Source organism: Ictalurus furcatus, chromosome 1 (assembly GCF_023375685.1).
Source record: "Ictalurus furcatus strain D&B chromosome 1, Billie_1.0, whole genome shotgun sequence".
NCBI lineage: Eukaryota > Metazoa > Chordata > Actinopteri > Siluriformes > Ictaluridae > Ictalurus > Ictalurus furcatus.
Window position 1 is genome coordinate 27,484,894 of NC_071255.1, and position 26,624 is coordinate 27,511,517.

General features: G+C 38.4%; 2 protein-coding genes across 4 annotated transcripts in view; one reads left to right on the plus strand and one right to left on the minus strand.

Annotated features, from left to right (window-relative positions):
* Window positions 1-68: 68 nt before the first annotated feature.
* On the minus strand, window positions 69-6,279 carry LOC128613978 (uncharacterized protein C9orf152-like). The gene is made up of 2 exons (XM_053635196.1): window positions 5,954-6,279; window positions 69-2,785 (listed from the first exon to the last, which is right to left on the minus strand). The coding sequence occupies exons 1-2, from the start codon at window positions 6,162-6,164 to the stop codon at window positions 2,250-2,252; spliced, it is 747 nt and encodes a 248-aa protein (XP_053491171.1). The 5' UTR covers window positions 6,165-6,279; the 3' UTR covers window positions 69-2,249.
* Window positions 6,280-11,598: 5,319 nt separating this feature from the next.
* Window positions 11,599-26,624, plus strand: part of xylb (xylulokinase homolog (H. influenzae)) — a 64,320-nt gene continuing 49,294 nt past the window's right edge. Inside the window, exons 1-12 of one of the 3 annotated variants that reach the window (XM_053635213.1) lie at window positions 11,599-11,877; window positions 13,949-14,031; window positions 14,136-14,205; window positions 14,352-14,432; window positions 14,515-14,601; window positions 16,446-16,574; window positions 16,729-16,794; window positions 16,923-16,995; window positions 17,909-18,027; window positions 18,277-18,358; window positions 21,931-21,971; window positions 24,393-24,508. In XM_053635213.1, the coding sequence (XP_053491188.1) occupies window positions 11,824-11,877; window positions 13,949-14,031; window positions 14,136-14,205; window positions 14,352-14,432; window positions 14,515-14,601; window positions 16,446-16,574; window positions 16,729-16,794; window positions 16,923-16,995; window positions 17,909-18,027; window positions 18,277-18,358; window positions 21,931-21,971; window positions 24,393-24,508 (1,001 nt within the window). In that variant the 5' untranslated portion in view covers window positions 11,599-11,823. The other 2 variants (XM_053635222.1, XM_053635231.1) reach the window with 2 other exon arrangements.

Sequence of the window (26,624 nt, forward strand, 5' to 3'; positions counted from 1 at the left end):
GCGCGCGGACATACACGTGCCTGCGCAGATTCCCTGATCTACTAGGTGTGTTCATCTTAAAGCAGGACTGTGGAGCACGATCGCACAATGGTTTAGTAAAATGCATGCCGGTCATCTTTTTTTGTTGTTTAAACGCCATCCATCTTCTATACCGCTTATCCTTTAGGGTCAGGGGAAACCTGGAGCCTATCCCAGGGAGCATAGGGCATAAGGCGGGGGTTCACCCTGGACAGGGTGCCAATCCATTGCAAGGCACATACACATTCACACACCCATTCATACATCCATCTTCTACTGCTTACTCCTTTTCAGGGTCACGGGGAACCTGGGGCCTATCCCAGGCAGTATCGGGCACAAGGCAGGGTACACCCTGGTCAGGGTGCCAGTCCATCGCCGGGCACAATCATATACACACTCACACACCCATTCATACACTACAGACAATTTGGACATGCCAATCAGCCTACCATGCATGTTTTTGGACTGGGGGAGGAAACTCGAGGACCCAGAGGAAACCCCCACAGCACGGGGAGAACATACAAACTCTGCACACACAAGGCAGCAGCGGGAATTGAACCCGCAATCCTGGAGGCATGAGGCAAATGTGCTAGCCACTGTGGGCCCTGTTTAAACACAATCATTACACGTAATTGATCTTTATGATCACACAACTGATATAACGTTTGTACCTGAAATTACATCCATACATGTACATATTTATAAATACAATGCAAACTGTTCTTTCAGATGGTGTATATATGGTGTATGTGTGTTAACATGTTTTCATATGATCTAGAGGTCATTCAAATGTCTACAAGACTAGACTTAATCAGAGTTTAATGTTTACAAAACTGCTTGCACCTATGCACCTGTTGGGTTGATATAATTCACATGAATTCTGAGCAGGCTGTTCAGATTGAGGTCGCATTCCATCAAATCTATATCAGAGTTCAGTACACATATGAAATTACCTAAACAATGATTGAACAATGATTTCCACAGTAATGTTTGATATTTGCATCTTTTAATGTTCTGAATAATCACAATGTTCTACAGTACGATCTTTGTCTATGCAGAAGTTAATATTTAGGACAGCCACAATTTAAACTAATTTATGTCCAAATTCTGTCATATGTCACAATACCGCAGTTTATTCCCAGCATTAAAGGCTTCAACTTGAAGTGTTGATAAATATTTGATTACTTGCCTGGAAGGAAAACCATAAAACTCAAATGTGTAGGAACCATCTGATTTAAATTGTAAATAATTATACTTGCAGATCTGTGGATATACACAGGACACTACTGCAACTGTATTTCATTAATTTTATTGGCTATAACTTGAACACAGTGTAACCAATATTCAGTCCTGCTGACATTGTGACCTTGAGCAAGGCACCTCGTTTAAACCAGCTCTGTGAAATCCTCGCTCCAGCTGGTTAATATTAACTGCCTTGAGTTAAAAAAAAAGAGCAAACAAAATGCAAAACATTTTCATTTTCACAGCATGTGTACAGTTATAAAGGATGTCTCAGGCTTGCTGGAAGAAAAGCAGACCCCCTCATGCACGAAAGATGTTAATTTATAGTATAGCAAAAATAATGTGCTGCGCAAGCATACAAGAAATTCAACTCAAAAGAAGGCCCATCAAGAGGTGAAGATGTTGCCAATATTTTGACTACAAAAGTATGAATTATTCCATGCTCTTCTTGGTGGCTCTGTCCACAATTCCACATTTGGTTTAATTAAGAAACTAAAGCATGAAAATATTGACCAAGTGTGCAGTTACTTGATGATTGAAAGATGAGATAACTAAGAAAAGTAAATCACACACACAAACACACAGTTCACTGACAAAGCAGCCTTTTAGAATGCTATACTTTCTCTAGCATCAATGTAAATTGAATGACTTGAATCAGGTTTTCAGCTTATATGAATGTGTATAATAGAAACAGGACAAATGCTTTATATTGTTTAATTTTTTTTAATCAGACCACTACTGTTTTGCAGAATAGTAAAAAAAAAAAAAAAAAAAAAAAAAAAAAAAAAAAAAAAACACACATGAAACCTGGAATTAACACACTTACATGATTCGATACTTTCAGCCATTTTCTTAAATGCAAGTAAACACTGACCGCTTTAATGCTGCAGGAAAATTGTTATTGTAAATTAATGTATTTCTGGTGTAAGTATGAAAGCAATATTGCACAGCCCTTGGTCATTTGTTTTTTTCGCATTTAAATCTTGTCGTCAGAATGAAGAGTAAAGCCCAAGCCTGCGTGCCGCCTCAGACTTCCTGGGACATTTGAGCTGGGGGAAGGGGTAGTATGGACTCATGGGAGTATGAGTGGACCGGGAGCTCCCACAGCTCAACTGTCTGGACAACACTGCAGGTGCAGAGAACTTTCTGAAACCCTCAGATCCACAATCCTCCTGCAGTTTGTTGCTGAGATGATGTCGATTGGCGTAACCTTCACAGTCCTCAGATAACTGATCGCTTGAATCTGTGACCTCCACACTGTGCATTGTGTTATCAGTAGAAGTTGATGTTGAGTCTCCAGTGCTAGTCTTGTGGTCACAGGGTTGAGACTGACTGGTGTCAGGAATCAAGCAGGTCTTACGGTACATTCCCAGGTGTGTGCGCCACGTGGCATTGTCTGGATCTGTGACAAAGTCAAACTGAGGTTCTTGGACAGATGCCTGCCTCATAAGGGTGTGTCGGGCCTGTCGCAAGGGAACCACGTTGACCAGGGATTTGCCAGAGATCTCCTCATTGGTGGATGGTGCTGGATTAAAAAATAGGTTACAGGAAGAAGTAATGGTAGGTTACAGATCTTAAGTTAACAACAAGAAATTGTCCTTGGCCTAGAATATACATTTCAATGCAAGTTTGAATAACATTTTTTAAAATCAATGAAATACGCAAGGAAGGATTTAAAGATTTAAGTTCATTATTGCAGGAAACAGCAATTGGTCAAAATGTGTGTATTAAGATATTAAAAGAAACAATTAATTATATTTGAGTGTGGTGACAATCTAAACTTTCAGGGCTGCTATTTGTTTTAGTTCTTTTTTTTTTTCTACTAGCCATTTGTCTTTTAAGCCTTTCTTCAACTCTGTGAAATTCTATTTTAGGTCTTTTTTGTACCCCCATGATCCCACTGATGTTTAACTTGATTGCTTAAATGTCTGTGCCTGTTCGAACTTTTTATGGCTTAAAATGAATTAAAGTAAACAACATAGAACTGCTTTAAAGTCATTCAACAGTTTAATGAGGCAAATTCAAATAAATCAGCTAGAGCATGCAGTCTTTTGAGCCTGCTAATAAGCATAATTGCACATTTAGTCTCAATTGCTGTAATATTTAGGCTGCAGCAGTGTGTTTTCAATAGGAAAATACCACTAAATGAACATGGGGTTCTGTTTTGTAGATAAAGTGAAAGATTTTACTTTAATTTCTTGCAGGATGTTTTGTACTCAGCTGTAGGCTACAGTATATGTCCTTCTACATGGCAATTTTGCAGCTTTTTGTGATGTAAAAAAACGAAGTCAAGATAAATCATGTCAGAGCTTTTTCCACATTTAATGCGATATAGCAATCAACAAAATTAAAGTGAAAAAGAAAGAGGAACATTTTGGGGTGGAAAGAAAAAGTAAAAAAACTTGCAATAATCTTGTTTCTGTGTTCAGAAACAGGTTTCTGTGCTCAGAACTAGTCACATTCAAACTCATGTTCAGAAGTCGTTATCATCCACGTCATCCATGAAGTGATTCTGTTTAACCCCAAATAAAGATCAGCTGTTTATTTGTTTGCTGTAGGATTTTCTTAACATCTTGGTTTCAACGTGCCTCTTGGAGCCATGGTCCACAAAGCGCTTACAAAGCATGTATGGGATCTCACTGTTGAAAGATATGACTCAGGAGAGGGGTACAACAGAATTTCCAAAACATTAGTGGAGAAAATGGGGCACCAAAGTGACATAAGAACAGGCCAGCAAAAGCTTATCAGGGAGGCTGTGAAGAAACAAAACGAGACCTACAGCAACATTAAAGGAGCTGCAGGAATATCTGGCTCCTCAAAGCCTCTCAAAACCTCTCAAAGCCTCTCAAAAACTCCTCAAAGCCACGTTCTAAAATCTAGTGGAAAGCCTTCCCAATATAGTGGAGGTTATTATAACAGCAAACAGGGGGACTATAACTGGAACGGGATGTTCAAAAAGCACATATGGGTGTGATGGTCAGTTCTCCACAAACTTTTAGCTAGATAGTGTACATACTAATCACCCCAAACCATGTAAAAACCATATTTAGTGTAAAAACAAGACAGCTTATCACCCAAAGAAAACCATACCCATGTTGAAGCGTGGTTGTGGCAGCTTCATGCTACAGTATGGGGCTGTTTCTCTTCAGCTCAGACTGGTACTCTAGTCAAGATAGCTTGGAGCTGTATAGCTCCAAATACCAATCTATTTTATCACAAAACATGCACGCCCCCGTTTCAAATTTCACCTTCCAGCACAATAACGACCCAAACGCCAAATTCAAGTCAACAAAGGAGGAATGACTCAGTCAGAGCCCAGATCTAAATTCTATTTAAAAAAAAAACACATGGAATGACTTGAAGAGGACTGTACACAGGAGATCCCCTCACAATTACATAGATCTGGGGCTTTTCCCCCCAAATCAAAATGTGTCAAATTGGTAGACTCTTACCCAAAAGGCCTGAATGCTGTGTATAACAAGCAAAAGGTGCTTTAGCAAAGTGCTTTCTTTTTCCTAAAACCTTCATATTTGTTTTTCCCTTGAATCACATTAAAGGTGGAAAAAGATCTGACATGCTTTATCTTGATTCCATTTTTACATCCTTTTTATATCCACTGTACGTGTACTGCTCTATGTATGTATGTACGTGTACTATGTATTTATTGACAGCATTAATTTTTTTTATTATTTAAATACATTTCACCTACTACTCCCTGCTGAAAAAAAAAACAAACAAAAAAAACAACAAAAACCAAGAGAAACCCTGCTAGAATTTGTAATAGTTATAATGGGGATTGTATTAGTATTAATGAAAACTGTAATGGTCCCTGTGGGTCTGTACTGGTCATTTGTTGCCTTCTTGGTGGCATGTTATGTCTAGTGGATACCATTAAGGACCAATAATGGTAAATGTTTTAATGGTTAGCTGATGAGTTGTAATGGTATTTGTAGTGGAAACCATTAGAATTTCTGTAATGTGGTTTTTTTTCCTTAGCAGGGCTGTTATTTATATTGGCACCTACCCAAAAGATAGACAGACAGACACAGAGAGAGAGAGAGAGAGAGAGAGAGAGAGAGATCTTCCAACATTCTGAGCAACAACAAACATTACATTAATCTAAATGTGTAATTGTGTTAATCATGTCCGCACAGGACAGGAGCTGAATCTTTCTGATGTGTGATGGGGTGATCTATAAGCACATGGCAAATACACCAAGCAGGAACACCTCCACCAAGGAATTTCTTAAGAAAAGTATTGGACGCCATGATAGACAAGTTAACCTGAAAACAAATCAAAACTCAACTCATTAACAGACAAAGCATGTCTCTGTCAGACTAACAAAACAAAATCTCTCATCTTTAACATTCTGTGACATTTATAAGGTTCTCTCTAAACCATTAATTTGATTAAAGACAAAACCTTATAATCAAGGGCTTGAAACAAAATGAACACTAGGTGACCAGATCCAGGTGTTAATCTCAGCACATCAAGTCTTGGTGTTATTTGTAAAAAGAAAATGTTTAAGATTAAATAGTTAAACAGTATTACTGATATATAAAATAATTGACTTTGCACCTGCTGGGGCACAACAGAAAGTCGTGAGCTGAAGTTGAGCAGCAGGCAATTGGGAATCGCACTTTCTTTCCAGTTTCCGTCTAAAAAAACAAACAAACAAAAAAACTTTTCTTACCTTTCGCAAAACAAATCACCCTGGTTTCACGTTTCTGCTTCTCCCTGATGGAGTTGTACTGCTCTTGTAAAAGCGCTATGTCCATGTTTGTCGGCAGAGAAATGGAGTCGGTGTGTTCCTCCTGCTCGTGCCTCGTTTCCTCTCCGAAATGTGCCGACTTGAGGAGCTGATCACACGGACACGGCCAGTGAGGGCAGCACGCAGACGCCATCCTGCCCCCTTGCTCCCATTTAATTACCCCAAATCCATCCACTGCACGCGGATACCAACTCAGCTTGATTTTCCACTGTGTGTGAGTTAGAAGTGAGTGGATAAAGATTTACAGATACAAATAGCTACAGTGTGCACACTGGCACTGCCGCTGTGCAAATAAACTGGCAAATAAAGGAGGGCAATTTCAAGGTTGCACCTATTTTTTTTATTATTATCATTAAGAGGAAATCATCATGCAGTACAGTGGATATATATATATATATATATATATATATATATATATATATATATATATATATATATATAACAGTCTACACAGCCATGTTAATAGGCAGGTTTTTGTGAAGTCAAAGAATAACACTAAGAGAAATCATGTCAGATCTTTTCTCACCTTTAATGTGCAATTGCAAATAAAGTGAAAAACTTACAATAAACTGGTTGCATAAGCGTGCACGCCCCTTAACTAATACTTTGTTGAAGCACCTTTTGATTTTATTACACCACTCAGTCTTTTGGGGTAAGGGTCTATCAGTGTGGCAATATTATTTCCCTACTCGTTATGGCAAAAACATTCCAGATCCTTCAAATTGTAATTCTTCAAGTGGTCCTGTGCAGTCTGCTTCCGGTCACCCTACAGGTTTTTAGTTGGATTCAAAAACATTGACTACGTTCACATATTAATTGGAATTTTGGATTATTCGAATTAGTGTTGAGTCATGTGTAAACGCCGTAATCTGATTGCCCGATTCAGATTAAGACAATATTCCGATTCCCCAAATTCTGATTCCCACCCTTGGGTTATGCCTGTTTTAATCCGAAATTTGATGCATTTATTCAGAAAATCCACTGAAAGGAGATATATGCACATGCTCAGTTCGGAAGAAATTGTGGGTGCTAACAGATGGTTAACGTAGGTTAGATATTTAGGAACGGCAACTCAGGCATACTTACAACAACCATGTATATAGGAATATTCCAGTGCCTGTACACATATAAACATCGTATTCATAATACGGCCGCAACCCGAATATAGACGTTAAATGGAATTCGATGTGCACGTAAACGTAGTCACTGATCTTCTTTGTATGTTTTGGGTCATTGTTGTGCTGAAAGGTGAAATTCCTTTTCATCTTCAGCTTACTAGCAGGCACTTGAAAGTTTGTACTGAAATCAACTGGTATTTGAAGCTATTCATGATTCCCTCCACCTTGATAAAAGCCCTAGTTCTGGCTGAAGAAAAGCAGCCCTAAAGCATGATGCTGCCACCATCATGCTTTACCGTGGGGATGGTATTCTTTTGGTGACGTGGTTTTTTTTGCACCAAAGATAAACTTTGGAATTTTGCCTCTTCAGAGAGTAACCAGTACTTGTCAGATATTCCTGCAGCTCCTTTAATATTGCCTTTGATCTCTTGGCAAGCCTCCCTGGTAAGTTTTTATCTTGTCCTTTTGTAAATTTTGGAGGGACGTCCTGTTCTTGATAATGTCACTGTAGTGCTCCATTTTCTCACCTTGTTGATGATGGATTGATGGTGGATTTTTCCTTTATAGTTCCATTTGCATGGTACATTATAATTGTTTTTATACCTGATTTTTATAATGTATTATAAAATAAACTATCCGCAGGGCTTTAGCATCGCTCTGTTGACACATCGTTGTTGAACTAATGGGTGAGACTGACAGTGACAGGTAGGCAATACCACTTTATCATTTTGCATGAGATTAAAAGTTTGGTTCAAGTTTTACAATTTCAAATATGTACACAAACAGTATGCATCCCCACTGGTTTCAGGGTAGGTAAAGGAAGAAAACATACCTCTAGTCTACAGAATCCAGTGTTCATTTAGGTTGTTTTGATGTTGCACCCCTATTTAAAACTGACCGGATCATTACACCAATTCAATCAGCAGTCAGGCTCAAAATCCTGCAAGAAGGTAGTAAATTTACCTGAAAGTGACTTTATATAGATGTATAGTCTAATGCATTAAAACAGTGAGCAGGTGTTTATTTTGTTAAGTCTTGGCAAATTTTGCTGTGAAAGAAAAATGTCACTGCCAGAGGGATTAGCAAAAATCTGAAAACAAACAGTGGAGACCTGGAAAAGTCATTTGAGGCAAGTGAAAGAAAAGTATATTACTTATTATATACAGTATTACATGCACTTTCATTTGATTGCTTAAATATTAATAGACTATGTTAATATCTTTGACTACTTTGGTTGCTTGGGATAATGAAGGAAGCTGGTTTAATCATTTCGAAATAAGGGCATGCAAATTTTTGCACTTAAGTGTATATTAGTCTAAATAATGGGAACAGTTTTTTATGATTTGTATCACAGTCAGCTTCATTAACAGCTCTGTGCTTGGCTTGGACTGGCTGTCTCACTTGTATGACACTTAAAAAAGGTTTCTAAATGAAGCATTTTTTAGGCTACTGAAACTGTACAAGGCCCTTTTTAATAAACTTCGGCAGTCATGTACTGTAGAGTTAATGTATTTCAAGATGTAATGCTGACAAAATTAGAAAAATGTTCCTTTAAATAATGGTTATTGCTATTGCTTTAGCTATATTTTTTTGTGCGATTGGAGTCATACAAAGGAGTGTTGGTGCAGTGCGTATGACTCTCTTTCACAAACTACCCTTACACTACACTACCCTTAAACTAGTGGACTCACATGTACTGCCTGTGTTTTATTTTCTCATGTGAGTTTTACACTGTTCATTTCTTTTCACGTGTAGGGTGTCATTTACTTTTTCAGTTGTCATTTTCTTAAATGAGTAATTATTTTTCACGTGATCACACTATTCACATGATATCACATATTTGTTTTAGTTCATTCTGTTTGTGTGCAATTTCAGAATATAACATGAAAAACAGATGATCACACATGATCACAGTTCTCATACACTATATACAGTATCTCACAAGAGTGAGTACACCCCTCACATTTTTGTAAATATTTGATTATATCTTTTAATGTGACAACACTGAAGAAATGACACTTTGCTACAATAAGTAGTGAGTGTACAGCTTGTGTAACAGTGTAAATTTGCTGTCCCCTCAAAATAACTCAACACACAGCCATTAATGTCTAAACCGCTGGCAACAAAAGTGAGTACACCCCTAAGTGAAAATGTCCAAATTGGGCCCAAAGTGTCAATATTTTGTGTGGCCACCATTATTTTCCAGCACTGCCTTAACCCTCTTGGTCATGGAGTTCACCAGAGCTTCACAGGTTGCCACTGGAGTCCTCCTCCACTCCTCCATGACGACATCACGGAGCTGGTGGATGTTAGAGACCTTGTGCTCCTCCACCTTCCGTTTGAAGATGCCACACAGATGCTCAATAGGGTTTAGGTCTGGAGACATGCTTGGCCAGTCACCATCATCATCAGCTTCTTTAGCAAGGCAGTGGTCATCTTGGAGGTGTGTTTGGGGTCGTTATGCTGGAATACTGCATACTGATCATGCTCTGCTTCAGTATGTCACAGTACATGTTGGCATTCATGGTTCCCTCAATGAACTGTAGCTCCCCAGTGCTGGCAGCACTCATGCAGCCCCAGACCATGACACTCCCACCACCATGCTTGACTGTAGGCAAGACACACTTGTCTTTGTACTCCTCACCTGATTGCCGCCACACATGCTTGACACCATCTGAACCAAATAAATTTATCTTGGTCTCATCAGACCACAGGACATGGTTCCAGTAATCCATGTCCTTAGTCTGCTTGTATGCAGCAAACTGTTTGCGGGCTTTCTTGTGCATCATCTTCAGAAGAGGCTTCCTTCTGGGACGACAGCCATGCAGACGAATTTGATGCAGTGTGCGGTGTATGGTCTGAGCACTGACGGGCTGACCCCCACCCCTTCAACCTCTGCAGCAATGCTGGCAGCACTCATATGTCTATTTCCCAAAGACAACCTCCAGATATGACGCTGAGTATGTGCACTCAACTTCGTTGGTCGACCATGGCGAGGCCTGTTCTGAGTGGAACCTGTGCTGTTAAACCGCTGTATGGTCTTGGCCACCGTGCTGCAGCTCAGTGTCAGGGTCTTGGCAGTCTTCTTATAGCCTAGGCCATGTTTATGTAGAGCAACAATTCTTTTTTCAGATCCTCAGAGAGTTCTTTGCTATGAGGTGCCATGTTGAACTTCCAGTGACCAGTATGAGGGAGTGTGAGAGCGATGACAACAAATTTAACACACCTGCTCCCCATTCACACCCGAGACCTTGTAACACTAACAAGTCACATGACACCGGGGAGGGAAAATGGCTAATTGGCCCCAATTTGGACATTTTCACATAGGGGTATACTCACTTTTGTTGCCAACGGTTTAGACATTAATGGCTGTGTGTTGCGTTATTTTGAGGGGACAGCAAATTTACACTGTTACACAAGCTGTACACTCACTACTTTACATTGTAGCAATGTGTCATTTCTTCAGTGTTGTCTCATGAAAAGATATAATCAAATATTTACAAAAATGTGAGGGGTGTACTCACTTTTGTGAGATACTGTAGCTAAAATTATGAGGACACCTGAGTATTGAAGATTCCATTCCAAAACCATGGGCATTAATATTGAGTTGTCCCCACTTTGCTGTTATAATAACCTCCAGCCTTCTGGGAAGGCTTTCTAGTAGATGTTGGAGTGTAGCTGTGGGGATTTATGCCCAATTCAGCCACAAGAGCATTAATGAAGTTGGGCACTGATGTCCAGCAAGATGGTCAGGTGTGATGTTGGCATTCCAGTTTATCCCTAAGGTGTTCAGTGACGTTGAGGCCAGGGCTCTGTGTAGGCCACTTGAGTTCTTTCATAAAACAATCTTTATAAACCATGTCTTCATGGAGTTTGCTTTGTACACAGGGCTATTGTTATGCTGGAACGGCTTTGGATCTCTTAGTTCCAGCGAAGAAAAAAATATAATACTGCAGCTTAAAAAACCATTCTAGTCAACTGTGTGCTTCCAACTTTGTGGCAACAGTTTGATGATATGGGTGTGATGGTCTGGTGTCCACATACTTCTGGCCATATAGTGTATTTTTGAATTACTTTATACGGTATAAAGAGGTGTTTATTATTTGAGGTCTTGATTTACGCTAACATGTTCTTTTGCATCAGTACAATGCATCTATTTATATTCTGTCTAGACACTCATTAATTGTCATTTCATGTCGTTTTTATTTTCTTACAGTAGTGAAGTGGCTTCGTTATTGTGTTTAAGTTTAAAGCAAACGTAGCCTTATCTGTTAAAACACTTCCGTGAATTGTTTAAGGAAAGTTAAACATTGAATTTCCTCTGAAGCAATGTGTTAAGTCAGCACGTTTGGACTATCAGCACTGTTTCTGGGCCATGGTCTTGAGTAACAGTGGCCAGAACAGGTTTTAAGATATGGAGGTTAAAGACATTTGATCACACTAAGGGGTAACACCACCTAATTATGTTCAGGACAGGGCTGCATTTGCAGAATATCTGATTTGATCCTTGGTGTAAAATGAATCTTTTAGGTTGCATTTTAATTGTTTAGGCATTTATAAAGTCTAGTGAAGTCTCACTCCAAGTTTTTGTGCACTGTCACTTTAAATACAGCAGCGCGCGCGCGCGTGTGTGTGAATGAACTTTTACCATCCTGCGAGAGAACACCACACCAAATGGCTGAACTAACAGACTCCTACTACTTAGGATTTGACTTCAGCACCCAACAGGTAGTATAAAAGCATATGCATTATTATTATTATTATTATTATTATTATTATTATTATTCGTACATCTTACATGCATGCTGTGTAACCTCCTTTGAAAGAGCGGAAGAACGATTTTTTCTCCCTAACCATATTCCGGGAAACCCCGCCTTCTCACCTATGATTGGTCATCACATTAAACGTCACACGCTGTCAGCCAATCGCTGAAAACAACTAGACCCCAACTTATAGATTGGCAACAAATTTGTTAAAAAATTTTGAAGCTAAAAAAAATGCGTTTTTGTATCTTTAGAATATATTATTAAAAAAGAAGAAAAATTCAAGCTCTACTAAATTATGCCAGTGGTGTAAGCTATTAGCCAATCGAAATCTAAGGGGAAGGATCAGCCGGAGTACGGGTGTAGAATTAGAAACTATGAAACTGCTCGTGAATCTGGAATGTTTAGAGCTTAGATTGAGTGTTTTGATAGAATTGCGCTGTGCTGTTTAGTTTATTGCTGTTTTGGTAAATAGAGGTTGATATTTCTTGGTGTGGAGAGTTTGTAAAGGCTTAAAAAATAACCGTGAAAATGAGAAAACACTTCCCAGGATTAGTAAACCTGGAGGTGCAGTAATAATAATAATAATAATAATAATAATAATAATAATACTAAAAAAAACAAACACAGATATTGTATATAATATAACACAAACACAACGTAATTTTCTAGCGTTCTTTTTTTGGCAAGGAAATCATCAAATATAAATTTATAGTTAAATGATGTAATATGCTACTTCTTATATAAAGCTTGAGATATTGAGTACATGAATGTTATGATTTAATTGTATAGATATTATATTCATGAGGGGGATGGTGGCTTAGTGGTTGGCATGTTTGCCTCACACCTCCGGGGTTGGGAGTTCGAATCCTGCCTCTGCCCTTTGTGCACAGAGTTTGCATCTTCTCCATGTGCTTCAAGGGTTTCCTCCAGGTATTCTGGTTTCCTCCCCCAGTCCAAAGACATGCGTTGTAGGCTGATTGATATCTCTAAATTGTCTGTAGTATATGAACGGGTGTCCAGGGTGTCCCCCCACCTTGTGCCCCGAGCCCCCTGGGATTGCCTCCAGGCTCCCCAGCCACCCTGTGTAGGATAAGCAGTACAGAAAATGGATGGATGGATTATTCATGCGTACAAAATGTTTACAATGATGCCAAAACTCGATTGTTTCATAATAGTTTGCATCACTTTTAGACTGGCAAATAACAACAAAAGCCTAAAACTTGTTCAATTTTATGGCATTATTTTGAATGTCCCATCCATCCATCATCCCATCCATCCATCATCCCATCCCATCCCATCATCCCATTACCAGCCTATCACTGAGCTTGAGGCAGTAATGGATCCTGAATGAGATGCAAGTCTATCAGGAATAGACTGGAATATTTTTGGGAGGTGGGAGGAAACTGGAGAACCAACAGACACAGGGAAAATGTGCAGAACACTTCACAGACACTAACTCAAGCTCCAGATCAAACCAGGGACACTGGAGCCATGAGGCTGCAATGCTACTAGCTGCCCATGAATGTCACATAATTGTTTTTCTTTCTTTTATATATATATATATATATATATATAGTCCTGCATGTTTAGTTTGTTCATAGAAGGTTCCATGTTCTTTGTTTTTGAGCTCTATGTAACTTGGCCAAGGAAGCCTATGGTGAGAAGGCCTGGAGTGCAGTCGTTGTTCCCATTCATCCCAAAGATGTTCAGTGGGGTTGAGGTCAGGGCTCTGTGTAGGCCACTTCAGTTCTTCCACTCCAACCTTCACAGACCATGTCTTTATTGTGCTCACATTGTGCACAGGAGCATTGTCATGATGGAACAGGTTTTGGCCTCTTAGTTCCAGTGAAGAGAAACTGTAATTCTACAGCATACAAAGATATTCTGTACAACTGTGTTCTTTCACATTTGTGGCAACAGTTTGTGGAAGAACCACATATGGGTGTGATAGTCAGGTGTCCACAAACCTTTCCACAAACCTCTGCACTGATATTAGAAATTATGATTATTTTCTTCTCTTTTATTATTTTAAGCTGAAAGTTGTTGCCATCGATGAAAAGCTTGAAGTTCTTTACCAGAGCAATGTCCAGTTTGAAAGCGACCTTCCAGAGTTCAGGTAGGCACATGTTTGCCCTCTGGATTGCTTCAGAACGTCTTCTTTACCTACAGCAGTTATAGTATTGTGTTAAACTATCTTTGTTCTGTGTTTTTACCATACAGGACTCAGGGGGGGGTCTACATCCATGAGGACCGAGTGACTGTAACCTCTCCAGTGCTCATGTGGGTCAAGGTTAGGGGCAGCGTCTGTCAGTTTGTTATTTTCAAAAGACTACTATAAAATATTTAATTTTTCTTGTCCATAATTGCATATCAGTTCTTGTTTCAGTTGTGAGTCGATTACTGAGTTAGGTAGTTAATACAGATTTGCAACTGCAGGCACTCGACCTCCTCCTTGAGAAGATGAAGAGTGCTGGATTTGACTTCTCTCGTGTGAAAGCTGTTTCAGGCAGTGGGCAGGTATTCTGCACTCTCTTTGACTGCGTGTACTAAAATGAATTCAAAATGAACAAAGCCAGTTTGTTTGATGTGTTCATTGCAGCAACATGGCAGTGTGTACTGGAAAAAGGGAGCGAGGAAAACTCTGCAGTGTCTGGATCCGGGAAGATATTTACACAGCCTGCTGCAGGTACCGGTTGTTTTGATCAGAAACTCCATTGAGGAGAATTAACTTGATTTCCCAAGGATCATCGGTCATGTGTGGTGTCAGGCTTCCTTTATACTGTTACGAAACTGTGACGGTTTAATGTTTAAAGTAGTGCCTTGTGACCATGAACATGTTTAATATGAGAACAGAAGGCAGAACCTGAGCTAGAATAGAGAGTGTAGTGTTAATTTAGTAATATTGCTTTGATACATTAAGTGCTGTTCTGTCAATAGTAGAGGTGTTGCTTTACTTTTCTTTGAGTTCAAGAGTCATTGCATAGCAAAAGAGAGAGCTGTCAGCTTTTAATAGAAAAAAAAAAGTTTAGTTTTTACATTTGAACAGGTGTGAACAGAAAATGTTAATACTTTTAAGTAAAAGTATTGGTTTCCCTACAATGATAAAGGTGTCCCATCGATGGCATGTTCCTGCCGCTGCACCCAGCATGGCATAGATGGGATAGACACCTGATCCATCACAACCCTGACCAGAATAAAGTAGTTATGGAAGATGAATAAATAAATTTAAAGGCATGAAGAAGAAGAAGAAGAAGAAGAAGAAGAAGAAGAAGAAGAAGAAGAAGAAGAAGAAGAAGAAGAAGAATAATAATAATAATAATAATAATAATAATAAGGGCACGCGGTGGCTGAGTGGTTAGCATGTTCGCCACATATCTCCAGGGTCCGGGGTTCGAGTCCCGCCGGGGCCATGTGTGTGCAGAGTTTGCATGTTCTCTCCATGCTGCAGGGGTTTCCTCCGGGTACTCTGGTTTCTTCCCCCAGTCCAAAGACATGCATGGTAGGCTGATTGGCATGTCCAGAGTGTCCATAGTGTATGAATGGGTGTGTGAGTGTGTAAGTGATTGTGCCCTGTGATGGACTGGCACCCTGTCCAGGGTGTACCCTGCCTTGTGCCCGATGCTCCCTGGGATAGGCTCCAGGTTCCCCGTGACCCTGAAAAGGAGTAAGCGGTAGAAGATGGATGGATGGATAATAATAATAATAAAATTAAATGATGGGCAAAGTGAAAGTTAAAAGGTTTACAAGTACTGGGATATTTAAAGTCAATAAAAAAACAACCCTAAATTAGAATGTAAGAATTTTTTTTAGCGTAGTCTCACTGCATGTTTGTAACTTTTCACATGCATGAATTCTTATGAAACGGTTACACAGGTTATTTACACAGGTTATTTACACAGGTTATATTCAGGGGTTGAGTTGAAGATCTATTTTTCGTTCATATGAAATCCAAAGAAAGGTTCTCATATGAAATCCAAAGACAAATTTGTTTACATTTCTTTAATATAAATGAACTTTTAATGTATGAAGAATGAAAAAAGATGGGTTGTGCTACACAAACTGCTTAAAATGATAATAAATTAAAATGGTACTTACTAAAATGATTCAGATGTACAGTATATAGAAGTGAGCCAGATGGTAATTCGATATAGATAAAATGCAGTACATTAAAGGGTTTATTTATAATCCAATATAAAATCTTGCACCTGTATATACAACGTATACGTTTATATATCAGTTATATATGAACATGTCCGAACATATGTACAACCTCTATTAAAAACTCATCTTGCCAGTCAAATAATTTCACATTGTGTACATTTTTTGCAGGACACTCTGGGCTTTGATTAGATACTCTAAGCTTAGTTATTATCAGTTGTATGGTTTAAGTGATATAAGAGCCAGTTTGAAAAGTGTGACATCCAACCATGAGTTCCTCTACAGCAGTATCTGCCACTGTATTTCTTTTTCAAGTCAGCCTTAATGACATCCCGAGCAGATTCCTGTTTAGTTGCATGTCTCTTTTTATAGGGTAGTTTTGCTGTCCAGGACAGTCCTGTGTGGATGGACTCCAGTACTTCAGAGCAATGTAAGAGCCTTGAATGTGCAGTAGGGGGTGCTCAACAACTTGCTGATATCACTGGGTCACGGGCCTATGAGGTGTGGACCGCTAAAATCATCGTATACAATGTTACAGGCATCTGATATTAGAGCTGATCCGAAAATGTTAAACGTGGCTTAAACCTGGCTTATTTTGACCAAATTGAGCAAAGTATAAATAAATAATTTAATTATTTGTTATTAATGTTTTTAGCGCTTTACTGCAAATCAGATTGCCAAGATCTACCAGTTTCAGCAGGACAGATACAATGAGACTGAGGTAAGTGTGTAAACTGTCAGCAAATTCATAATAACTGCATCCACAAATATAAATAGAGTACATTAAATATAAAACAATGTATCTTTTTTTTTTTTTGCTTTGTTTTTTTTAATATTTGATTTTAATAGAGAATCTCACTGGTCAGTAGTTTTGCTGCATCTCTTTTTCTCGGTGATTATGCAGCTGTTGACTACAGTGATGGTAAGTTAAGTTAGGATTTCTATAATAATAAGAATAATTTTTCTATTTTTCTGCAGATGTTTATTTTTTTTAATGTTAGTGTAATTATTAAAGTTTTTTTCACTACATATATTTTCTTGCAAGGTCAAAAAATGATTCTTTCATACTTTAATCAGCCAAGAGTTTGCTTAGTTTTCTAGGTCATTATGGTTTATCATTAGTTTGAATTGGTTAAAAAGATAAGGTTGTGGCGATACGATGAAAAGAAGTTGGAGATGAATAGGCCGTGCCATGTTTATCTAGTACCTTTGTGATTAGATTACAGAAGCTTGATCGGATTTATTCTATTATCAGTCAATGCCAAGACTTGAGGTTTACCAGTAGACTGGGGACTCCTTCCATAAATGTTAAATAAACATCTTACAAAACGTTTTACCAGATCAACAAGTACATATTTTCCTTCATTAAAAAATAATGCATTGAAAAAAAACCAACACTTATCATTAGGTTTTGATATGTGGAATATTGTACATACAAGTCCCTGTGAAGTAGCTGTTATTATAGAAATGATAATGTATTACAGCAAGTTCATTAATATAAACCTTTGGTTTGACTATTGTCAGAGCTGCTTACCAATAAAATTCAAGAATTCCAACATTGCTATGGTTGACTCTATATGAGTACCTTACCTATGCATGCAATAGACTGGCAGCTTCAGTCAGTCTGAAAATTATTATTTCTTGTGAAGCCTCCTGCCTCATTCATCTGGGATATGGGGTCTGGAAGTTTAGATGGCTGATCATAGACCTGCTCTTTTCCAGTTTATGCATTTTTAAAAGAGAAAAATTGATGCAAGCATTTTACTCTGAGAGAGGAGTGTGAGGCATAAGCAGGAATCATTGTTTACATGTATAAATGTGTGCTCTAATTTAAGGTTCAGGAATGAATTTAATGGACATCTTCACTAAAAAGTGGTCAGAGCCATGTCTGAAAGCCACGGCACCTCGGCTGGCAGAGAAGCTGGGTAACCCCACACCACCCACTGCAGTTCTGGTATTACTCTTTTTCTTTGGTGCTATTATTTATTTATTTATTTGATTTTTTTTTTTTTACATTGCTGTTGTTATAAATGAAAAAGCCATGCTGAAAAATAGAACCTGCTGTGGATTCTTCCAGCTGCTGTTGTAGCCTTTGCTGTGCTAGTGTTTTAAAGGGTTATGAAATGTTAAGGTGCAGCAAAAAAGATGTGTTATTTATATAATACTGCTGTTTTTAATGTTTAATATTCATGTCTCTGCCTAGGGCTCTATTTCTCCCTATTTTGTCAAGCGATTTGGGATGCCAGAAGACTGTAAAGTGGTGGCTTTTACTGGAGACAACCCTGGTAAGGCTAAAACTTCCAAAGCAAAGCATGTTCACTTTAGTTCTAGTCAATCTAAAACACCTGAACCAACTAATCCAGGCGTTCAGTAGTGTCTGAATATGTATTAACTCTATATTTCTAACTATAGTAATTATGGAGATACTCAGGAATGTGGTTGTAAGACTGAGCACAATGGTGGAGCACTCTGTTTGGGAAGAGAACGAGATTGTCAGCTCCAAATGGGCTAAAAGCTCCAGAATTATTGGCACCATTCATAAAGATACACTATATGGCCAAATGTAGGTGGATACCTATTGAGTATTGAATATCCCATTCCAAAACCATGGGCATTATAATTTAGTTGTTCCCTCTTTGCTGCTATAACAGCCTCCATGCTTCTCAGAAGACTTTCCACAAAATTTTGGACCGTGGCTATGGGGATTAATACCCATTCAGCCACAAGAGCACAAGAAGACGGGGATATAGTGACCTGGGTGATGTCCAGCAAAATAGCCTTGCATGAAATTGGTCTTCTAGTATATCCCAAAGGTGTTCAGTGGAGTTGAAGTCTGAGCTCTGAACAGGCCACTTGAGTTCTTCCACACAAACTTTGGCACACCATGTCTTTATGGAAATTGATTTGTGACCATGTTGTGCTGGAACAGGTTTGGGTCCCTAAGTTCAAGTGAAAGGAAATTTTAATGCTACAGCATACAAAGACATTCTATACAATTGAGTGTTTTCAACAGTTTGGGGAAAAACCACATATGGGTGTTATGGTCAGGTGTTCACATGCTGTACATTTGGCCATATACTACATAAAAAAAAAATTATGATTAAAAGTATTTATGGTTAAATCGCTGAAAATATGAGATAAACCTTTATTTGAAGTACATTTAATCTGAGAATTACAAAAACACGTCAAGGTTATTGGCACCCTGTATTTAACACTTTGCACAACCTCCCTTTGCCAGCATAAAGGCACTCCTATTATGCTTGATGAGATTGATACTCCTCAATACACAGTCCCTTCAGATCCTCCAGAGTCCTCAGTCCTCTCTTGTGAACACCGCTGTTCAGAATTTTCCTCTGGTTTAGGTCATGGGTCTCAGATGACCATGCTAAGAGCTTGTTTCTGTGCTAACTGAACCATATTTGTGGATTTGGATGCATGTTTTAGATCATTATCTTGCTGGACGATACAACCATAACCGAGTTATAGCCTTTGGCAGAGGCAATTCTCCACAGAGACATTTTTTAATAACCATTTTAACTCATCACTACCAAAGGTGGCAGTAATTCTGGTGCTCACTATATGTTTGTAATGTAACAGTTTGTAGGTGTGATATAAACACAGTGTCTCATTACTGACATATTTTGACATGTGGTAGATAATCACCTTGTGTTTTAATTTAGCCTTTAGATCAAAATGTCATTTAAAAATCATGCATTCAGTCAGGTGTTGAACAGTAGTGCAGAATATGTGTAGTAATTGGTGTAGTGTCAGAGGTGTACTGTATTTGGAATATCATGGGTACACTGTAGTTCTTTTCATTTTATATTTGTGTCTGCTGGCTTTCTCACACTACTCAGTGAGGATTTATAGTCACTAGATGGCACTGAAACGGCATCATTTTTCGTCCCTCCCCCCAGCACATCCTGTTGGCGGCTTCCAATGAGCAGCGTTGCCAGTTTGGGTGGTTTCCCATCTAACAGGGCTGTTTTTTAATCACATTTGGCTGGTATAAATGGCCTTGGGCTTGGAATGTACTGTAATTTGGGCTGTTTTTGTTGATTGTGTTAAGGATGGAATTTAGCAACCACGCTATATTATCTTGTAGTAATAATAATAATAATAATAATAATACTTGTAATTAGATTAAGAAGGTGTTTGAAATATATTAAATTTATATTATTTGAACGATATTTAATTCGTATATTACATCTAAATATCAAAGGGTCTAGGAAGGGTTTTTATGGTGACTTGGGCGGATTTTAAACAGCCTGGAAGCAGCATGTGAACCTTACAAACTTGGAGAGAGTGGAAAAATGAGGGATGTGAAGAGGGCATATTCTCACTTCTGGCCACGTGCCTGACTCTCTCACCTCATTACTCCAGATTTTAATAGGTCCCCCTCCCCTAATTTGCAGTCATAACCATAAAACCAACCCTTATGCCAACTGTCATTCATGTCTAGTCATTATGACATCTCGCCCAGCATGCCAGAGAGATTCACCAGTATGTGATAGGTTTATTAGTGATACGTGCCTTTACAGTACTACTACTGTACCATGCATTACAAATCCTGTACATTCATATCATAGTTGTTACTGTCAACGAGAAATCAGAGGTCAAGTAGTAAAACAACTAATGGTGAAAAAGAATAGTGTTTGTGAATGTATGATCAGAGCCATATCTCCCTGCAGTTCTTGCCTGGTTTCCCACTGAAGCTAAGCAGGGTTGAGCCTGGCCAGTACCTGGATGGGAGACCTCCTGGGGAAAACTAAGGTTGCTCCCGGAAATGGGATTAGTGAGGCCAGCAGGGGGTGCCCACAATGTGGTCTGTGTGGGGCCTAATGCCCTAGTATGGTCACGGGGACGCTAAAGTATAAGAACAGCACAGTCTTTTGGGTGAGATGTTAAACTGAGGTCCTGACTCTCTGTGGTCACTGAAAATCCCCGGACACTTATCGTAAAAGAGTAGGGGTATAACCCTGGTGTCCTGGTGAAATTCCCCCATTGGCCCTTCTCCATCATGGCCCCCCTAATAATCTCCATCTCTGAACTGGCTACATCACTCTCTCTTCTCCACTAATAGCTGGTGTGCGGTGGGCGTTCTGGCGCACTATGGCTGCCATCGCATCATCATCCAGATGGATTCTACACATAGTGGTGGTTGAGGAGACCTCACCCTATGTAAAGCACTTTGAGTGTCTAGAAAAGCTCTATATAAATGTAACTGTTATTAATATGACGAATGTCAAATGTTCACTGGAAAATTTAGCTTTTTTGTGTTTTATATAAATATATAGTATGTAATGTATGACTGCTCTGCTTGTGTTAAAGCGGACATAAATGTCTGCAGTCCAGAATGAATGAACAGCAATGTTCCTGCTGAAGTACTGAAATGCTCTTATGGGATCATCAATCTGTGATACGAGAGGTCCCTGTATGTATCATGACCCAACCCTAGAGCAGTTTTATTCCTCTTTTTTACTGCAAAAGAAACAAAAAACAGCACTGACTACCCATGACTAAATATTTAACCAAGTTCACTCTACCAACCAAATTACACCATGAAAAAGTAGCTGTGGTGTGAGCTGTAAATTGCAGCCCAGCACACATGCTACAACACTGTGTTTTACAGTTACGAGTCTGTTTTTCCACCCTCACTGTAATCTATTGGCATCACTTTGATTGCCAGGATGTATATTAGATTGATGACATTCATTGGGACATTATCAGTCCCTGCATGATAATGTTTTATAAAGGAGAAGATTTGGGAAAGGAGCTAAATTTGCACGAGATGAGTAATACAGGTGTGACAGTTCTGAAGTAACTCTGTATATGTAATTAGATTTTCCCTTTTCAGGATCCCTAGCGGGGATGCACCTCCAGGAGGGAGATATAGCGGTAAGCATCTCCCAATTTCTCAGAGAGATGGACTTCAGCTTTATTTGGTTAGGGGAGTGAGTAAGGTAATATGTAAAATGCAAATGTTTTAGTAATACCTTTATATTGCATGTTTCACAAATGAGGGAATATCAGAATAGATGACCAGCTGCTACCCTTTCAGTCCCTAAACCTTGTAGCTTATTAATCAGTTCTTTTTCTTAACGAGTATGGTTTAGTAACCACTATGAATTATTCATTAAGTACTATAAGTGAAACTAATAGAAAAATGATGTAGTTAGGAGAAAAAGGAATTTTGCATAACTTGTTCAGGTTTTTATTAAGTACCGAATCCACTCCGTGGCCAAAAGTAAGTGGACACCTGGCCATCACACCCATATGTGGTTCTTCCCCAAACTGTTGCCACAAAGTTTGAAGCAAACAATTGTCTGTGTGCATGCTGTAGCATTACAATTTCCCCTCACTGGAACTAAGGGCTCCAAACCTGTTCCAGCTTGTAGTGGAAGAACCTTGCACAGAGCCCTGACCTCAACCCCACTGAACATCTTTGGGATGAGCTGGAATGCTGGCTGCACACCAGGCCTCCTCAACCATCATCAGTGCCTGACCTCACTAATGCGTTTGTGGCTGAATGAGCACAAATCCCCACAGCCAAGCTCCAAAACCTAGTGAAAGCCTTCCCAGAAGAGTGGAGGCTTTAACAGCAGCAAAGGGGGGACCAAGTGTGGAATGGGATGTTCAGCAAACTATATATATATATATATATATATATATATATATATATGTATGTGTATGTGTATGATCGTCAGGTGTCCAAATACTTTCGGTTCTGTAGTGTATTAACATGGAATTGGTCATTTCGACACCAGCCTCTCTGTTCTCTCTCTCTTGAAGTTAATAAGACAAAAAAGTGCATTTCATCATGCTACTAAGAAACCAAAATTACATATATACAAGTCCCTGTCTAAGTTGTTACTTTAAAATAAAATAATGTATTAGAATGAAATGTAATATACTATATTTCATTTTATATTTAATATATTTTAAATATATATTTGTATTTAATATATTTTATATAAACTGTGCAGCTGGAACTACTTTCCTGCTGCAGCTCTAGAAAATTAATCAACACTTTCAGAGTAATCAGAATTGAGAATTTAACAATGCTGTGGTATGAAGAGATTGAGATGTACAGTATCAGGCTCGCAGGACTATGAAGTCCATGTAAGAACTTCATTTGACCTCCTTGTCCTTCCTCAATCAGCTTTTCCCACATGTATAGCATTAGTGGGAATGCGCTGTGCTTATTCATATTCTTTCTAGCATTTGACTCAATCTGACTGATGAACATAAGTTCACAGGTTCACACTTCAGTACCTGTATCTGCATCGCTTATTCTAAAGCAGCACAAGGTCTCGTCACTAATCTTACTAACGTTTGTTAGTCATTAAATTCATTCATTCAGCTTCAGTAACCAATTTCTCCTGGTCAGGGACGCGGGGGATCTGGGGCATATCCTGGGAACACCATGCATGAGGTGGGAATACATAGGGGTTAGAGTGGAATGTTAAATTAATTTGACAACATGGATTCAATATTACTATTAGATGCTGTTCTCAGCATTGACTAATGTGGTAATGTGACGTTTCTGATGTATCTGGTCCTGTCCTTTATGCTTTGAAGCCACAATCAGGTTTCCAGAAATAAAGCTTTTAGTATTTGTTTCTGGAGGCTTGATAAATTTGTGATAACATTTTGCAAAGAATATGCCAATTTCACATTTTATCAAGTGGTCAGGTTTTTTTTTTTTTATGTGCTGAGACTGTAAACACTCAACCGATAATCTTCTCCATTGCATACGAGTCTACTTCCATAATTTTTAGTTCTTGCCTTAAAGCAGTCATGAGCAATGTGCCATCTTTCTGATGTGTCATATTTGCTAGCGATATAAAAGAGAGAAGTCAGCGCACTATGTATATCCCTTCACTGTTCTTAAAGATGATGCTACGCATCTGACATCCCTCTAGTGGTTTTCTGTCAGCAAACTGTATCATGTTGAATGGTTAAGTGATTTACATTTGCATCCAATTATAATACTACTACACACTACTCTGGTCTGCTAATAAATTCTCATATGAAGCTGCACTGTTTGAGCTCCATTCCGGTGTCCTCTTCCCAAATTTAACTGCTGGTCACAGCACATTGGGGTGTGTCCAGAACAGAATACTGCCTTCATGCTGTGCTGCTTATGCTCTCTATTATGCCAGTCATCTTCTAAGTCACTGCTTTTTAATAGCTATGCAATTAGCTGAAGGAAATGGTTTGAAATCTGCTTCAGAGACAGCATATGTCACCATGTTGCCAGGTTACTGACATAAATGGGCAGCTGTGAGAATGATTTGTGCTTTTTATGCCTCACAGGTGAGCCTGGGCACGAGTGACACTGTGTTTCTGTGGATCAAGGAACCCAGGCCTGTGGTGGTAGGACACATCTTCTGCAACCCCGTAGACTGCCTGTCCTACATGGCTCTAATCTGGTAAAAGTATTCTGCGTTACACTATACACACACACACGCACACACATTATATATATATATATATATATATATATATATATATATATATATATATACATATACACACACACACACACACACATATATGTATGTATATATATATATATATATATATATATATATATATATATATATATATATATATATATATATATATATATATGTGTGTGTGTGTGTGTGTGTATATATATATATATATATATATATATATATATATATATATAATATAGTGTATATATAATCCCAATGAACACAATAGACACTTTTGATAAATACAAAGGCACAGTCACCCTTGAGCTTTAGGCAGGACCATAGAACATCTAAAAGCAACAGACCTGAAGATTTAAGGAGCTTGGGAGTAGGATACAGTCTGAATATAACAGTAATGCAGGGAGGAGCAAGTCTGTTGAGGGAATTAAAACAATTACAGTGCTGTGTAAAAGTATTTGCCCCTGATTTCTTTTGTTTTTGTGTATTGTTTCAGAATTCAAAATCTAAGATAAAACAAAGACAACCTGAGTAAACACAATATACATTTTTTAAACAATAATGTTGTTTATTGAAGCAAAAAAGTGATCCTTTGTTTTATGTTGTATTTCATTTGAAGATCGAAAACTATTTAGTATGAAATATACACAAAATCCAGAAGAAATCACATTACTGAGGTAAATCCAGTGTTGTAAAGATGACATTTTGCATTATGCAACACAACATGTGTCACTTTTAATAGGAATTACGCAAAATTAGGCAAAAGAAGCATGATACATTGTACATTGAACTGATCTATGCTTTCCAAGATGAAGAATAACAATAACAGGATGGGTTTTTTTTCATGATTTTTTTTCATGATTTTTTAAAATTCATGCAGGGTTTCTAAAACACGTTTGCTCCTCTCTTGTCATTCACCCTTTAAAGACAAGCCATAAATCACAAAAGGGTTTTTGGGGACAGTTGTGATGGCAGTTGGCACACACTTCAATATGCCCTTGGGATGACATGCCACACAGAAGGGCTAAAATCAGTCCCTGGAAATTGTTGTCTCTTGATTGCAAAATAGCCAAAGATTCAAGATGGAAAAAAGTCTCATAGGTATTTGGTATGTCCTCTTTTTGCTTTCATGACAGTATACTGTATACTCAAGCTGTCATGGGCTCCACAAGTTTGTGCAAAATCTCATGATCCATTTTAGATCAAGTCCATAGGAGGAAAAATCTGGCTTTTTTTTTTTTTTCAAAGCAGTTGATATCACAAATGTGTTTACCTTTTAAATAGGGATCTAGAAATAGTGAAGAATTTTGAATATTAAATATTCAAGATATTGAAATCTTACTTTCTTTGTTTTAAATATTTGTGTGGGGGTGTGTGTGTGAGACGAGAGAGAGAAAGAAAGAAAGAAAGAAAGAAAGAAAGAAAGAGATGGAAAGTAACGCTGACCTTTATTTTTGTTTTTTTTAATCTTCCCCGGTATAATGGCTTTGTGTATCGAGGTTCTGAATGGCTCAGTAATGACTGAAGGCCTTTTTGAAGACTCTTGAAGCTCTGTAGGCATGTAGCAGACATAAAACTCAAGTGCTTTGCTCTCTAAAACTATATGAATGGCTATGGGGAATTATCATGCTAGCTGCTGATTGAGGCACTGGTAAAGGTCGCTCTCATGCTGCCTGGAGAAAAGACCGCAGTATGATAGCTGTAAATCCCATATGTAGTAGCAGTCCTTATGCTAACCTTTAGAGTTTTTATTGTATTTGCAGGTACTCTGAAGAAAGATTCCTATGAATCAAGAAATGAGGAGCTCTTACCGCAGGCTCAGATTATGAACAGTAGTTCTGTTAAATAATATAAAACCTGTATTTACTTATTTTTGTTTTATTGAAATTCAAAATGTAGATTGTAAATATATGAATTTATCTCTATTGAGCAAGCCAGAGGTGACAGTAGCAAGGAAAAACTCCCTGAGACGATATGAGGAAGAAACCTTGAGAGGAACCAGACTCCAAAGGGAACCCATCCTCATCTGGGTTACAACGGATAGTACAATTATAAATAAGTAATTCCCTTCTATAACTGTGCTAATACT

Bases quoted from the DNA above. Each gene is read 5' to 3' on its own strand.
- LOC128613978 (XM_053635196.1), bottom strand. From the start codon at position 6,164: ATGGCGTCTGCGTGCTGCCCTCACTGGCCGTGTCCGTGTGATCAGCTC. The intron at 2,786-5,953 runs GTAAGAAAAGTT...TTTTTAATCCAG, and splicing joins GGTGATTTGTTTTGCGAAAG to CACCATCCACCAATGAGGAG.